Genomic DNA, 15,444 nt, shown 5'->3' with positions numbered 1-15,444 from the left:
AGGGGAAGTGAGGTCTCTGCTCAAGTGACAAACGGGCCCCTGAGCTGATCGTGGCAGCTCCCTCGTTCCTCCAGCTGCTCCCGGGTTCCTGACAGTTTATGTCACTCCGTAAATGCTGTACACAGGTGAAAACTTCCAACAGACGACAGAAAGCCAGATCTGAGCACCGCGCAGCTCTCAGGCTCTGCCAAACCCGAAAGCGGGTTGGTGGGGTTGTTTTATTTTCTAACACAGGCCCATTACTTGTGAATCTCATGGCGCGGAAACCTGGCAAGCTGGTAGATAACGTGAGTACCAAAAAGGATGCTGCTGCCTCCTGGGAACAGACATTTTGCATCTCCTTGGGAGTGAGGAAATCTTCCCGTGCCTCCCACCGCTTCTGGGCCTGCCTCCTTCAGAAAACAGGTAGCTTGAGCTAGAAATGCACACGGGAGGACATAAAGGCCTCCAAGACTCCTTGGAAGCACCCAGGAAGGATTTCTGGGGCCCTAATTGCCTTGCCCTCCTGCCAGCACTCTCCTCTGCCTGAAGTGGGTCAGTTCCAAAGGGGCTCAGTGCACCTCTCCCAGCACATCTTAGCCCTCTGCAGAAGACCGGTGGTCCCAGAACACCTTAGCCCTCTGGAGAAAACCAGTGGCACAGAAACAGAGGAAGCAAAGAGGAACCTCCAGCCCCACGTGGGGCCAGAGGCAACACCATTAGCAAATCTTGACATCCTCGACAGACACCACCTAGGTCCAAGTCTCAGCACCCACTTTCTCATTTATAGTTCTGTGATCCTGCACAAGCTGTTTAAGTTCTTTGAGCCTCATTATAGCTGCTCTGTAAAATGGGGATAAAGACGATCGATACAGGGTTATTCTGAGGATTAAATGAGGTCATGCCTGAAATCTCAATGCTTAGAAATTCAGCAGAAATATTCAATAAACAGTTGTTGCTATTAGTATTCGACCTGTGCAACTGTTCTTATTAAGAGCGAGGCACAGTTTTAAAACCCAGTTTAAAACAACTAAGGCAGTGTTTTAAAAGAAAACCCAGGTGTAGGAGTCCTCACTTCTGGAGCCCCCACTGAGCTCACAGGAGCTTGTGGGCCACTGCCTTGTGATCAAATTCAAGAGGAAAAGAGCCCCGAGAGAGAGGCCAGGTCCCCTTACCTCACTCTGCAACTTGTGGGCTTTCTTGGCACAGCGAAGCCTCAGGTCTTCCGCCAAGGAAGTGTACTGGGGGAGCGGATGTCTGTAGTCCTGGTCGCTGGCCAGGGTCTGAGCCTTCCTGGCATGCACCAGGGTTACCATGTCCAACGGCAGATGGAACTGCGCCTTTGAGTGTTCAAAGCCTTTCTTGTAATTCACCTAGATGGGCAGACAGATCAACAGCAGCTATTTCAAAGCCGCCATCCATTTGCATCAGGACCATCAGGAGAGCAACTGGGATGTGACTGTCCCAGGTTAAGCCCGGGAGGCTTTCCTGGCAGGGCCAGCATTCCTTTCTTGAAAGGACTGGCTTAATAAGAAGGATTGGTCTCCAGGCCCTGCCACTCACCACCCCCGACTCTTGGAGGTCATTGATCTGGATGATCAAGGTCCAGGGTTCCCCTACTCTGGAAAATACAGAAGTTCAAGGGACACATATAATGTCAGTGGTTCCCTTGCTCAAGTCTTTAGATCTCCCCATTTTCCAGGGGCAAGAAGATGCAGGGCTAACCTGCCTCCTGCTCCCCAGAGTTTCTCCCCATCACTCTCTCAAGTTCAGATCTGAGACACCAAGGAGTCTCCTCTCAGGCTGCTGATGGAGAGCCTCTTCAAACATCAGATGACGTCCTAGTAAATCTGGGGGCCAGGAGCAGTGGGCGGATGCTTGAAAAGCCAGTTCTCAGGGATGGGTATTCCCAAGAGCCTAACATGCACCCTGAGGGAGGAGGGGAGAGGCCCATTTGCAGACCTCAAGCTCCACAACAGTCCTGGGACGAGCTGCGGGAAGGTCCCTGAAGCGCACTCGGGGCTTTCTTGTGAGTCAGATGCAAAATCACCACCCCTTCCTCCTCCATCCTTCCCACTGCCTTCTGAACTCCAGCCACTCCTCCCTGACCTCCCACTCCCACCTCCGCTCATCCTCCCCTCACTCCTAGCATAAATCCAAGGACGATTCACGTCCAATCTCACACTACTTGGTCAGCATCCCAGCACAGAAAGCGGAAAGAAATGTTAAAAACAAGGAAACTGAGGCAGAGAACAAAATGGCAGAGAACACATGAAACTGTGGAGAGGGCATGAGACGTAGAGCTGGCTCCATGTCCTAGCTCTGCCCCTTTCTAGCTGACCTTGGGCAAGAAAGACCCTCAGACTCTAGATTTCCTTATCAGCAAACCAGGATGAATAACAAGTGAAGTTCCTAGAGACAATTTGATGATTAAATGGGACATTGCACGTAAAAGTGTTTAGTCCTCTGCTACCCACTGGGCACAGATCTCATCACTGCCATTAGTCAACTCACATATACGCAAGGAGGTACCGTATACACACATGTGCCAGCATCCAGAGAGTCAAAATCAAGGCATGTAAACTCAGAGGCCTCCAGGAGCCAGGCAGGTAGCACAAATGAGCGGAGGAAGTGGGGGAGGAGGGGTTGGCTGCGTGACCAGGACAGCAGGGATGCCTTCTAAGTGGTGCTCTCAGTAATCAACTTCAACCGCAGCCTTGAGGAACCCAAGCCTGGCTTCCGCCCAGAATCTAAAACTTTTGTGTAAAGATTTCCATTTTTAAAGGTTTGCAATGAATTTGCTCTGCAGACCCAACGAAACACCCCTGCCATCCAAATCAGCCCAGCGGCCCCCATTTGTGGCCATGGGTCAAAGCCACAGAATGCCCAGCCCAGAAGGGAGCTTAAGGGGTCAACTAGTCCAACCTCTCACTCGACAGAGGAAGCAGCTGACGCCCAGAAGGCCCAAGGGACCTGACCAGGCCACCTCGCTAGTCAGGACAGAGCCAATACCCGCAGCCAGAAGGACACACGGCATCTGTCGGCTGTGTGTCACTAGGTGGGGGCCCCCCAGCTCCGCTGTGTTCTCTCCCACTTACTTGGCTCTGCAGAGAGCTCGCGTGCACTGAATGGGCAAGGCTGATATCATCTTCCAAGCTCCGGGAGCCGAGCATCTGCCCTTTCATTTTCTCAAATGCCTCTTTGTATTTGTACTAAAGGGAAAGAGAGCGGGAGAGAGTAACAGCTCGAGGACAAGGGACACGGAATGGAAGAGGTGGGTATTGGGCGAAAATGTTTTGTTCTTTTGACAGCAACTGGGTGAGTTAAAAGAAAAGGCGCGGGAGTCGTCAAAAGGCCTATTCTTTCATATGCAAGCCTCCCAATGACTAAAGGGCTGCGATATGAAATGGCAGGACACGTTAGCGCCTGGGCGGCCCACGCTGGAAGAAGGTGGGTGCATTGTTAACAGTCTCTTCACATGGACTCGCTTTAGGAAAACGCTTGGTGGCGGGTGCATTTCATCTGCCCGGGGTCCATATTTACAGTCCAGCATCAGCTTTGTACCCCGGCTAGGGGATTTTTTGTTGTTGTTGTAGGGTATGTTCTTTCTCACTGGTCGTTATCTGATTGCCCTGACACAGTCAGTTGGGAGAGGAGAGGATATTATCCACAGGCAAAAGAAGGCAGAGGTTAGGGGCAAAGGGAATAAAAATTGGCGAGTATTAAACACTGTCCCAGTAACAGAGGTGGCCGCTCACATCACTTATGATTTCACCGGAAGCCTTTGCTGCCTGGAATGGAATGGCATCCAATCTCAGTTTGTATCCACCGTCTCGAAGTTTGCTCCAGGATTCCTTATACCGCGTCTGTTGGGAAGATGTGTGCAAATAAAGACCTTCGTGTGACCTGGTGGTTTCCTAAACTCCCATCACCAAAATGAGAATCCAGTTTGTTGTGGAGTTTTTTTCCCCTAGTTGGAGTTAGAGATCACTGTGGCTTAGCAAAAACCAACAAAGAGTTGAATGCTGCCTTACGCCCACAGACGGAGGGGAGAGCCGGGGGGTGGGGGCGGGGTTTAAAAGGCAAGAGCTTTGGAGTCAGAACCAGATTGCCCTGAGCAGCAAGTTGATTGGAAGAAGGAGGCACGATGCTTGTAGGGTCAGCTCTTTATGTAGAACAAAGAAAACTCAACTGTCTCTGCTGAAGAGCGAGGAAGGAAGTGCTGACAGAGATTATGGAAGGAACGAATTAAGTCTCCCTGGTCCCTCTTCAGCACAGCCACTGGAGGTCCTCACCTGTATTCTGACGATGCTCCCATAATCCAGCCCCGCAGTACAGATGCCCTTTGTCCCAAGGAAGTTTTCCTAGTCTCATCCTTTTTAATGAGCTTGACCCTTCAGCAGGACCAACTACGTGACTGGCAGGGCCCAGTGCAAAGGAAAATGGGGGACCCTTGTTCAGATTTCAAGATGGTGACAGCAGAGCGTTAAACCCAGTGTGGGAGCACAGGATGCATCGGAGCACAGGACGCAGACCAACTGCACAGGTCCTGTGATCTCCCGAAATTAAAACCAGCGCCCCCTCCATCCGCCTCACCTCGCTGATATTCATGGCATTCAGCTTGGCCAGCAGGACTTCAGGGAGGTCGGCTGTCTGCGTGTAATGATGCTTTATGTTTTCTCCTTGTTCCTTGTATAACCTCTGCGGATGGAGAGAGGTTCCCATTAAACCCAGAAGCCTCCCCCGTGCAGCCATCAGCCAAGCTACACCTCAGGAGACAAGGGTGATGCAGCTGCCACCTCCCAGAAGAGACAGGATCTCGGGCATCCTGCCTCCACCAGACTACACAGCTAGCGAGATGACACGCGTTTCATTCCCTCCCGAGTTCTACTTCCGAGCTCAGAACATGACGGGCTGAAACTCCCCTCTCACTTAACGCTCCACCTGTAGCGTACTGCTGAGATGGGTGTCAAGTGAAAAAAATGAGTTCTGGTTAACATCTGGTAATTTTGCTTTTAACTATACGCTAGGAGAGGGCATCACAATTCAGCAAGCACAAGGGAAGATGGCTTTTCCACAGGTGGGAATTTCCCAGGATCTACTTCCATCCTCACCTACTTCCCCTTGCATCTCAATGATTCTTGTGCTAATAAACGTCTCCTGGGTGAGTCTGGGGTGCTATTCACCCAGAACTCTGATCTGGGCTCATGATAATTCTAGTAGTGAGCAATAACACATGGAATTGGCATCCGCCACCAAAGAAAGTTTCTAAACCGGGCTTTTCCATCCCGAATCTTATTAGATGTGTCCAAATTTCTATGTATCACAGCAGTGCCCCCTAGAGCTGGTTAGGATAAGGAAAAAGCAGGTATTGTTTTTTTTCTATACAAAAGTTCTTGTTTGACCATCTACGTTTCTCAGAATTCAATTTGCTTCTGATGGGCTGATTGTCAAGAAATTATAAATTCCTAAACTTATAAGTTTATAAATCATCCCATAATATATTCTGACAGGCACTCAGACCATCTCAGAATGTCAGCTGAATAAAGCACAACAGGAATAATCTGTTCAGTTGGGAAACAAGGGAGACAATTTTGAAATCCTTCCCCATCAAGGTTTGTCAGTTTCCCTCATGGCAAGTTGATCTGAAGATATTTAAAAGGCATGTCTTCCCTCACGATGACCTGGGGGCCTCTCTCAGTAAAATCAGCCAAACAGGGCTAATCCACGTCCTAACGTGAATTTTTATAGGATCTCACCATTCCATCTCGTCTCCGCGGGACCCTGCAAAGGCCAGATCTTGGTTTCACTTTAAAAATGGAATATGGGAAATAGCTTAAAAGCTAGTCTAACGTACATAAATCAGATGCAAACCATTTTCAAAGTCTTTGGGGGAAATCAGAAAGCATGAATTCTTTGCCGTGGGTCCCAAGAAACCCTAAGCATTCCAATTGCTAAGTATTCCAATTACCAAGAACTTTGCCCCAAAGTCCCATTTCTGAAAACAATGCTTCAGAACAAAAGGAGAGGGGGAAAGGCCTCACCACAGACAAACCCTGGAGGCATGCAAATGGGAAGGAACGAGAGCGTGGGGCAGAGCGGTGGTGGAGCCCCACTTGGCATCCTAAGAGTGGCGGTGACACCCCGTTTGCATCCTAATGAGGAAGTACCCCTGCTAAGGTGCGCCTCGGCGAAGGATAAGAAGCTCCTTCATCCTTAGAACAACAGAAGGAGCAAGCCAAGAACCCCTCGGCTTCAATCGCAGAGTTGAAAGAGGAGCCCACTCTTAGAGTCATAATGTATATACATTATCGCTTACATCCACTGCTTGGGTATAACTAATCCTGGCCTGGACCATCTCCGGAGTGTCTTTAATACTGGTAAACTTCAAAGCATCTGGATGCTGACGGTACTTCTTCTGTTGAGCAGAAAAAGATCAAAGCTGTGAATTTTGTGCTGCTCTTTCATGCCATTTGAAAGAGAAAATCATAGGTTGCTTGAGATTAGAGTGAATTTGTGAACATAATTATTATTCGGCTTCCTCCATCTTTATATCCTAGGTGCCTTCGGGTTAATATTTGTTTCAATTTAAGAATAACCTCGTGTCAATTAACATTAAAGTATTTCTACCTGGTGCAAAGAAAACATCTCAAAATTAGGTTATACCAGTAAAATAGGAGACACACTTAGGAAAGGACTCTTTTTATAGCCTTCAAATACAGTCTCCAGTTGTTTACATATCTTAGTTTGGGTCTCCCAAGCAAGAAAGAACATTCATCGTTACATTTATCAGTTGAAGCTTTCTGTTTTCCTTCCACAAAACGACATGCCAGAGATTATCATAGTCAAAACCTCTGCATTTAACAGTGACTGTACACTAGCTGATCACGCTAGAAACCGGTTCAGGTTAACATATGCAATAATGTCTCAAAATGTTACAGTAACAGGAACAAGGGTGCTGTTCCTGAAAGGAGTCATCATGCAATTTGAAAGAGACTGAAACAAATAAACAAACTACAAGAAATGTAAGTGCTGGCAAAATCCTAGGTACTCAGTTTTGAAGTATTCTAAAAATTATGCTTAAATTAATTCCTGCTTTTTTTTTTTTTATAAAAGTACATTTCCAGGAGACTAAAACAGTTGCTATCTTAATAGAATTAAGAAGGGTATCTTTTCTCCCTTCAAACAAATGTTTTATATACACTTCCTTATTTATCGAGTTGGACTTTTGTATTACTAGGTTGTCTTAAGAAGGCACAGCTCAATATCCAGCCAAATTTGGCCCATCCATTGTTTTTGTAAATAAAATTTTATTGGAAAACAGTCATGCTCATTCATTTACCTATTGTCTACGGCTGCATCATGCTACCATGGGAGAGGTGAATAGTTACTAACAGAAGCAGTGTGGCCCACAAAACCAAAACTATTTACCATCAGGTCCTTTACACAAAAGGTTTGCTGACTCCTGATTTAAATGGCAGGTGTGTGTGTATTTGTGGCTCTTTCAACAGCGCCTGGCATTCCGCCTGAAAACTAAGAGGTTAATCCAATTCGGCACTAAACTGGAAACGTGGCAAGCTGGAAGGCGATGGTTGGCAAGAAGTTGCTGAAAGATGTCGCGCCTTCCTGAAGTTTGAGGGCTGGTATAGAGTGCAGAAGACAAGCAAATTTGTTGAATAAGTTTGCAAAGTAAGGTGGAAAAGTAAGACCACTGTGGGACAAATGGTTCTCAAAAGATCCCTTGGCTGTCAGGCTTAGCTGCGTGAAGGAATCATCTCAAAGTCTAAATTATGTGCGTGATGGTCTTTATTTTATGAGCGGGCCCAATATTGAGAGCTGGCCCAATATTGAGAGCTTCCAACTTAAATATTTTCTCTGTGAGTTTCTCATGTTCATCCCCTAAGAGGGCTTTTCCTTAATGAGACTGAACTGCTGAGGGCAGTATAGTCTTCGTGTAACTCCCAGGGTCTTCTGAACCTTGAGTGTCGACTCACATTCCTAAAAATTAGGCCAGTCAGAGCAAGGCCACTTTTGAAATAAGCTCTGTGATGTGTCAGGTGACTAGAATGCTCTCCCGTGGGAAAACATCGATGCTGTGTGTCAAAATATTAGGTGTGTTTACACCACGGCAGTCTTTCTGTTTTAACTATACATTCAGTTAAGAAAAATCTCCTCTTGGGACACAGGGTCCCAGGCTGCTCACTGACAAAGCTGAGGTCTTCTGGGACTACGGCCAGTACAGTCTGCTCCCCACCCAGAAGAGTCCAGAAAAAGCAGGCTAATCTGGAGGCAACTAAACAAATGGTCACGTGCCTTCTGAGCAAGTCCCTGCCCAGACAGAAGTGACAGAGTGCATTTGGGTCGTTTGGGGTGTGCAGCCTCTTTGTGATCATGAGGCAGTGACAGCTCCCTGATGTGTCCTGTCTGATGCCGCTCCACCCTGCGGCATTGTCTGGAGACGTATTTGGTTGCCACAACTGGAAAGGGGTGCCATTAGCATATAGTGCACAGATGTCAGGGATGCTGCCAAACATCCTACAAAGCCAAGGACACCCCCACATCAAAGAATTACCAAAATGTCAACAGGGCCAAGGTTGAGAAACTCTGACCTAGTCTTTAAAAGATCTGCTCAAGGATACTGCCCTAAAATGTGAGGAAAGGGCTCGTTTCATAAGCTGTCATGTCTGAGAGTCCAGCTGGGGTGGCCACAAGTAGACAGGACTGAGATTTAAACAGAAGTGAGACCCTCCAACGAAAAGGAACCATGTCACATGTTCAACACCACGTGACTATCCAAACACTGTTTACACTGCCATGGAAAGAAAGAGGGAGAAAATGTGCGTTAAGTCACAAAAGGGCTTTCTGGGTGTAATAAATGCATCTTTTCATCATCTCTCCCATGTTGCTTCACTAAAAAGGTAAGCTGGTGGGTAGCAATTGAGCTCCGTTTGATTGTCATTATTATTCATAATATCATTTGTCACCCACTTTGTTTTTGCCAGGGCTCTCCCGGCCCCTACTGGGGTGTGTTTGGTATGTGGTTTCTCTCTAATTACCAGCCCTAGTCTGGGTTTTGAGGCCTTTTATGTAGCTTTGCCTTTTTCTCTGCCTTTTGAGTGGAAATTATTTTAATTTTATACAGAAATGCCGCACGCCTAATGCAGCCAGGCCTGCTGCACACTGTCAGGGAATCTCACCTCGCTAATGAGTTCTCCTGCCTTCTTCGCCTGCTCCACATTTAATGACCCGGTGGCGACCCAGCCCGTGCCTTTCATCCACTTCACATCTGCCCTGTATTGGTTCTGACAAAGGAGAAAGCAAGGAAAAAAAAAAAAAAAAGCAGGCCATTGTTGGTGTGCAGACATTTAGAGGGCTATTAACAGCTCCCCAATGTCGCCTTGGTGCCAGCTGAGTCAAATTAGACGCCACTTTTGTCTTATCCATTTCTGCACAGTCACAGGTAGGGCTCCAAAATGTAAATTAATTTCCCCCTTAATTGGAGCCGACCCGCTGATGGTGGCTTTGGCCCCACCCGACACTACTGGGGGCAGAGCGGGAGGGGCCAAGTCAGCCCCCGTCCCTCATTACAGACCCGCGTCTTCCTCGGAAAGAAACGCGCCCTCATTGTCTGCTTTCCCCGTTTTCTTGTTTAAAATGACACGCGGGGAGAAGAAAATGAGAGCTCACAACGGAACCCAGGCAGGGAGCTATCTGAGAGAATTTCACAAGACAGCCCAGGCTTCCCATCATGCCGATTCCTTCCTACGAACCTCGGTGCGGGGCGGGTGGGGGTGTCTCATTTCTTTCTTGCCACTGAAGAAGCAGTTTTAATGGAAGGCCATTTAAATGGACACTTCTCTAAAACTAGCACATCATCTCTCCATCCTGAAAGAGCTCTATTTGGAAGGGTGTGTCTGCACTGCCCTCCTCCTACCCCCTACCCCCGTCCTGTGCATGGCAGTCTGGCTCCTGCTGACCTGACTTCTGAGTTCCCCAACTTTCTCGTGCGAGAGTCAACAGAACCAGGTGGAGAATATAAGGAAAAAGGGGAGAGGGTTGTCGGCGATTAGCAAGCTGCCCTTTCTGAAAATGGGACTACTAGCGTGGGAGTGAGTACCACTGATGCCGTCCCAAAGCAAGCCACAGTTGAGAATGTCACAAATACATTCTCCCCCAACCCTCAGCAATAAAAAGGAACATGGCAAACATACGTAGATCAGAATTCCAAGAAGGAAAAAGTAGCTGTAAGATTTTCTGTTTGATAATCTCATTTTAGATTCTAGAATGGGCATAGTTTGAATAAAAGTTAAAGCACTAGGAAGCTAAAACCTTTTCATTTAGGGATCCAGAAACAGGTACGTCTCAGTATAAGCTACAGTCTTGAAGAGTCTGGGAAAACCTTGCACCAATATTAATGCACACACACACACACACACACATGCACACAGAGCTTACATCACTCTGTAAACCGTAAGCCTTCTTGGCCCATTCCACCTTCATGTCTGTGGGCAAAGCTGTAAAGCGGTGGGACGCCGTCTTATAGCCTATGTCCGTGGCTAAGTGCTGCGCCTTGCGGGCGTGCACCAGGTGGATCATGTCCAGGGGGACGTGGCACTGGGATTTGGTGTCCTCGAATCCCTTCTTGTACTCCAGTTCACTCTGCAGCTTGGACATTTGCAGTGAGTGGCTCATCTGCGAATCCCCCTGGGCACCCTTGGCCCCAATGAGCTTCCCTCTGGACCTCTCATAATCCTCCTTGTACTTCACCTAAATGGGAGGAAGAGAGCAGCGGTACATCAGAATCTCCTAAAGGAATTAAGTATCAAGCCATGCATGAAAGTTAAAAAGAAGCCATACAACAGATCCTATTAGAATCAGGGTCATAAAAAGTTTGCCTTCCTGAAACAACTGATATATTTCTTTTCATCAAATGGTGAAACTAAATATTACTTCTCATTATTTCCCTTTTCACTTTGGCTGCCAGAGAGCTCAGAGCTAAACTGAAAGCTCAGCTTTAGAATAGTCTTCTCCCAATTTCCTGGTGAAATTTCATCTTGCCTCTGTATGATTTGAGATTACGCTTTCTGGGTTTATCTTTAAGTAGCCTGTCACTTTCATGAAAGCCACTTTAAAACCCTTTTTTTTTTTTGTTATAGGGAGAACATTATAAATAAAAAGTTGTCAGGAAATGAAAAAAAAACCAGAATATCTAAAATGCAACTGCTGTTTCAGAAAAAAACTCAAATTAAATATTTGGGCGTTATGGAGAGCAAAAGGCAGCACATTGACCTGAAAAAGAAACACCAGGCCAAGAGTAATGAGGATCAGAAGAAAGAATAAATATGGAAGTGCTTTGAAAACTGTAACAGGATACTCATGTGTGGCATCATGTCAACATCATCATCACTGTGGCCATCAGAAGACTTGGACTCTACTCTCATCTCTGCCAACAACAGTAACAACGGTATCGATAACTGTCACAAGTTAGTGATCACTTACAATGAGCCAGGGATGGTGTAAATCTGTGCCACTCAAAGTGCACCTGCAGACAAGTGTTGATTTGTAAAATGTTACCAGTTGATGCGATAAGGGGCTTGTGTCATAAGGTAAATCAACCCCGTTGCCAAGTCACTGTTCAGTTCAGCTGATACCTATACACATTTATGGATGTATTTTTGCATGTACATGTACTATATACACAACAGATATAGAACATAAATATATACATGTGTATATATTTGGGATTTTTTTTGAAGCAAGGCTTTCTTGATGAAGGAAGCAGAGTTTGACTCACATTCTGGCCTAGGCTCCCTATCTCACAGCAGACTCATAACAGACAGCAGCGAACCATAGATACTTAACGCACATCAATTCATTTCATTTCCTCATAACCATTTTGCAGTCACCAATTTACCCATGAGTTACCTGAGATTTTGAAAGGTTAAGCAACCTGCCCAAAGCCACAAGCGAGTAGGTGATGGAGCTGGGATTTTATCCCGTTTATTCAATGCGAGAGCCTGTACTCAACTGTCAGCAGGCCCCCACATTCTCAGGAAGTCACAGAACATCTCTGGGCATCAGTTTACCTGTAAAATGAGTCATCTGGATTGCTACTCTGGCTACTACCACGAATAATAACAGTTACCACTCACCAATAACCAGTGTGTGGCAAGCAGTGTGTTAGACACTTACATGATTATCTCACTGCAAGGTGGTCGTATTTATCTCCATTTCACAGATTAGAACCCTGAGGCTCAGAGAGATTAAGAACCTGCCCAGATGTAAAACATCAGGATTGTGACGCTGAGTACAAGTTGGGGACTGACTCACCTCACTGGCCAGGTCCCTCTTGGCTTTGGCTGCTAGGAAGGCCAGGGAGTCAAGACGCAGCTCAAACCCTTTTGCCTTCTGGTTTTCCCAGCTGCTCTTATACAGTTTCTAAGGGGATTTAGGAGAAAAAGAAATCATCTTCATGTGAGAGGGCTTCCCCAGACTCTGTACCAACCTCTCCAGGAGGCAAACGTCAATTACATCCTTCCCCAGGAACCCCGAGAGCCAGAGACACCTATAACCTAGATATAACCAGGCCTTCTTATTTTTGTCTTAAGGCCTCTTGAAAGACAGAGCTTCAGCCAAAAGAAGCAGAAACTGAGCTCCAGAAGCCTTGGAAAATACTAGGGTTCTTCATGGAAGTCTTAATGACAAGCCACAGGTGGACTAACACTGCACGACACACAGCAACATTTCTGAAGTCTGTTCTCCATGTCGGTCCGCACGTCCCACCAGCCCGGCAGCTACTCCAGCTGCACCCTTTTCTCTTCCTGAGCCCAGCCTCTAGTCCACATGGGTCTCCTCCTTGCTCCTCCCCTTTCTTGTCCTGCCCGCATCTTCAGATTTTAAGTTCTTTCTTCTGGAAGACCCCCGTCCGTTTCTGTGTGTGAATCACCTTAGCTTTGGTTGCTCCTTATAATTCTCCCCTTGACCCATTACTCAGATCAAGACCCCAAAGACCTGGGAGCTGCATGCAAGAACCCAGAAAGGCCCCTCCTTGGAAGACAGAGAAGCAAAGTTGGGACTCCGCATGCTTTTGTGTCTCAGGAATAGCTGCCCTGTGCATACACCTCCGAGTGCTTTCTGTATATCAGCTCATGGAAGCCTCAAGGTAACTCGTTATGGAGGAGACCAGGAGTGCCCTCATTTACCAGTGGGACTGAGAGCAAAGAACCTGGTTAAGGCTGCATGCCTAGTAAGTATTAGAAGCAAGGGGCAAACCCAGGCAGTTTGGAGCTAATGTCTGAGCTCTTACTCACTCTCCTCCATCACTGCTCTTATGCTGTTTCAGCTCCAGCTGAGGAATAACCACTGCCTCCTACCCCATCAGTCGGTGGTTCAAATCTCCCACCAGCTCATTTCTACAAAGGGCTGCCCTTCCCTCCCTACTTAAACACCGGACAGAGACAAGGTGCTCCTCAAGGAGCTATTTACAAAGATCAGATGTACGCAGCCTCGGCTGACACAGACACAGCCATGTGGCTAGTGGGTTTTGCGGACCAGGCGCCTACGCGCAGAGAAGCAGAGCCCAGGGCCGCCCGCTGCCCCTCGCTGTACCTCACTGAGATTGGCGGCGTTGGCTCGGGCCTGTAAGAAGAGGGGCTCGTCTTTGCTGATGCTGTACTGATGGACGGACTGCTCGTTCCCTGCCTTGTAGGCCACCTGTTGGGAGAGAGCACTGGGTCAGGGGCAGGTGGCAAGGGAGGAGGTGGGTGGCTGCTCGGCATTTCTGTGTCTTATGTGGAAAGTCCATTACAAGACGGACCAGACCAGACGCTGGCTGGCAGTGTACAGGAAACGAGGCTCGGGGCAGAAGACGTGACGGGAGAAGGAGCAGCAGCCGTGAGAAGCTGAGAGAAGACTGTGGCCAGGGGACCAACCTGAGAAGCCCTCTAAGGTTTCTGGTTTTACACCTTTCCCCTGAGGAGGCATCAACTTCCCCAAGCTGTTCCCAGCTACACTATCCATGGCCACAAAAAATAACCCACTGGAGGGCTCAGATGAGCGCAGACTCCCTAAGTGGGAAAAGTAAGCATCCTCTGCCTCTTGCAGCCCATAATCAACCCTAACGCATCCACCGCTACTGACACCTGGAGAGGAACAGTGACCAAAAGACAACTTGAGGGACCATCTCCTTCCCAGAAAACGTATCCTCCCTGCTTTCTCTCTCCCAGCCTCACCCACTCCCCACACTGAGTTTCCAGACAATGGCTTTCTGCTGACTCTGAGTGATACTGATGGCATCCTTTCTGACAGGTGTACCTGGACCTTTAGAAAGAAACACTAGGAAGGTCCTGGCCAGGTGGCAGCAGCTGCACCTGCCTGGCTGTTGACCACCAACGTGTAAATAATGCACACATTGTCATTATGGTGGCATTTCATTATCCTGCCTCTCATATTTGACCTTAAGTGGCCATGAAAGGCACACATCCCACAAGCAAGTGTTACCCTCCTCCAAGATAATTCTCGACTAGCTCCAGGATAACGGAGTCTTTGATGAGAGAGAGAAAAAAGAGGGAACGAGGCTGAAAAGGAATAACGCCAGCTGACAGCTATCCTTAACAACCAGAGGAGAAGTGTGGTGGGTGAGGCAGGGAGGCCTGGCGTCCAGTCTCCAGAGACAGCCTGGAAGCCTGTGGGAAGCTGGGTGCAGCCTAATGAAAGGGCAGGCGCATTGGTCCCTGGATCGTGCCTGGGCAGCACCTGCTGCTGTCCCCGGAGGCCCCCAGGCCTGGGACACAACAGCTCAGGGAGAAAGGGCAGCGCGGACTCACCCCGCTCTGCAGCTCCTGGCTCTTCTTGGCGTGCTCCATCTGCGAGCTGTCGGCCACACTGGTGAACTTCAGCTCGTCCACCCTCTGCCTGTAGTTTTTCTGTTTTCAAAGCAAAGGGACCCGGTAGCATTAGGACTGGGCCTGCCCCCACCGCCACACAAGCATATTAAGAAGGCAAAGGAAGTGATATCTTCCTGGCCCTCAAGGAGCTTAAAAGTTAGTAGGCACAGGAAGTGAGGTAGAAACAGACATTCGTAATGCAAAGCATCGGCTGGTTGGGTCCCCTTACCACACCCCTACCCAAGAAGTTAGGTAGTGGGGACTCCCAAGGGCATTCTCTTCTCTCTGCCTTCCATTCACACACTCTAACCTTAAGTGTGTCTGTGTCTGACAGAAGGAAGAATACAGTGGGAAGGGAAGAATAAATTACAAGGGGGGTGGAGGGTATTTTTCAGTGGTAGAGCACGTGCTTGACATGCATGAGGTGCTGGGTTCAATCCCCAGTGCCTCCGTTAAGGGGGAAAATAATTAAAGGTAGAAAATGTTTTAATTAAAAAAAAGAATAAATTACAGAACATCCTTTGGGGATCCAATGCTGCCTAATGGCTAAGGGCTGGGGCATTGGACCAAAATACTGGGT

General features: G+C 47.8%; 1 protein-coding gene across 11 annotated transcripts in view; it reads right to left on the bottom strand.

Annotated features, from left to right (window-relative positions):
* The window catches only part of NRAP (nebulin related anchoring protein), a 66,296-nt gene that overhangs the window by 18,008 nt on the left and 32,844 nt on the right, over positions 1 to 15,444 (bottom strand). For all 11 annotated transcript variants that reach the window (XM_074373598.1, XM_074373595.1, XM_074373593.1 and 8 more), the window contains 10 exons: positions 14,805 to 14,903; positions 13,588 to 13,692; positions 12,310 to 12,417; positions 10,435 to 10,746; positions 9,177 to 9,281; positions 6,299 to 6,397; positions 4,576 to 4,680; positions 3,738 to 3,845; positions 3,078 to 3,191; positions 1,155 to 1,352 (listed from right to left, as the gene is read on the bottom strand). In XM_074373598.1, the coding sequence (XP_074229699.1) occupies positions 1,155 to 1,352; positions 3,078 to 3,191; positions 3,738 to 3,845; positions 4,576 to 4,680; positions 6,299 to 6,397; positions 9,177 to 9,281; positions 10,435 to 10,746; positions 12,310 to 12,417; positions 13,588 to 13,692; positions 14,805 to 14,903 (1,353 nt within the window). The remainder of the gene's footprint in view (positions 1 to 1,154; positions 1,353 to 3,077; positions 3,192 to 3,737; positions 3,846 to 4,575; positions 4,681 to 6,298; positions 6,398 to 9,176; positions 9,282 to 10,434; positions 10,747 to 12,309; positions 12,418 to 13,587; positions 13,693 to 14,804; positions 14,904 to 15,444) is intronic.

The sequence above is a fragment of the Camelus bactrianus genome, chromosome 11 (genome assembly GCF_048773025.1).
Source record: "Camelus bactrianus isolate YW-2024 breed Bactrian camel chromosome 11, ASM4877302v1, whole genome shotgun sequence".
In the NCBI taxonomy this organism is placed as follows: Eukaryota; Metazoa; Chordata; class Mammalia; order Artiodactyla; family Camelidae; genus Camelus; species Camelus bactrianus.
This window is presented reverse-complemented; position numbering and strand designations above follow the sequence as displayed.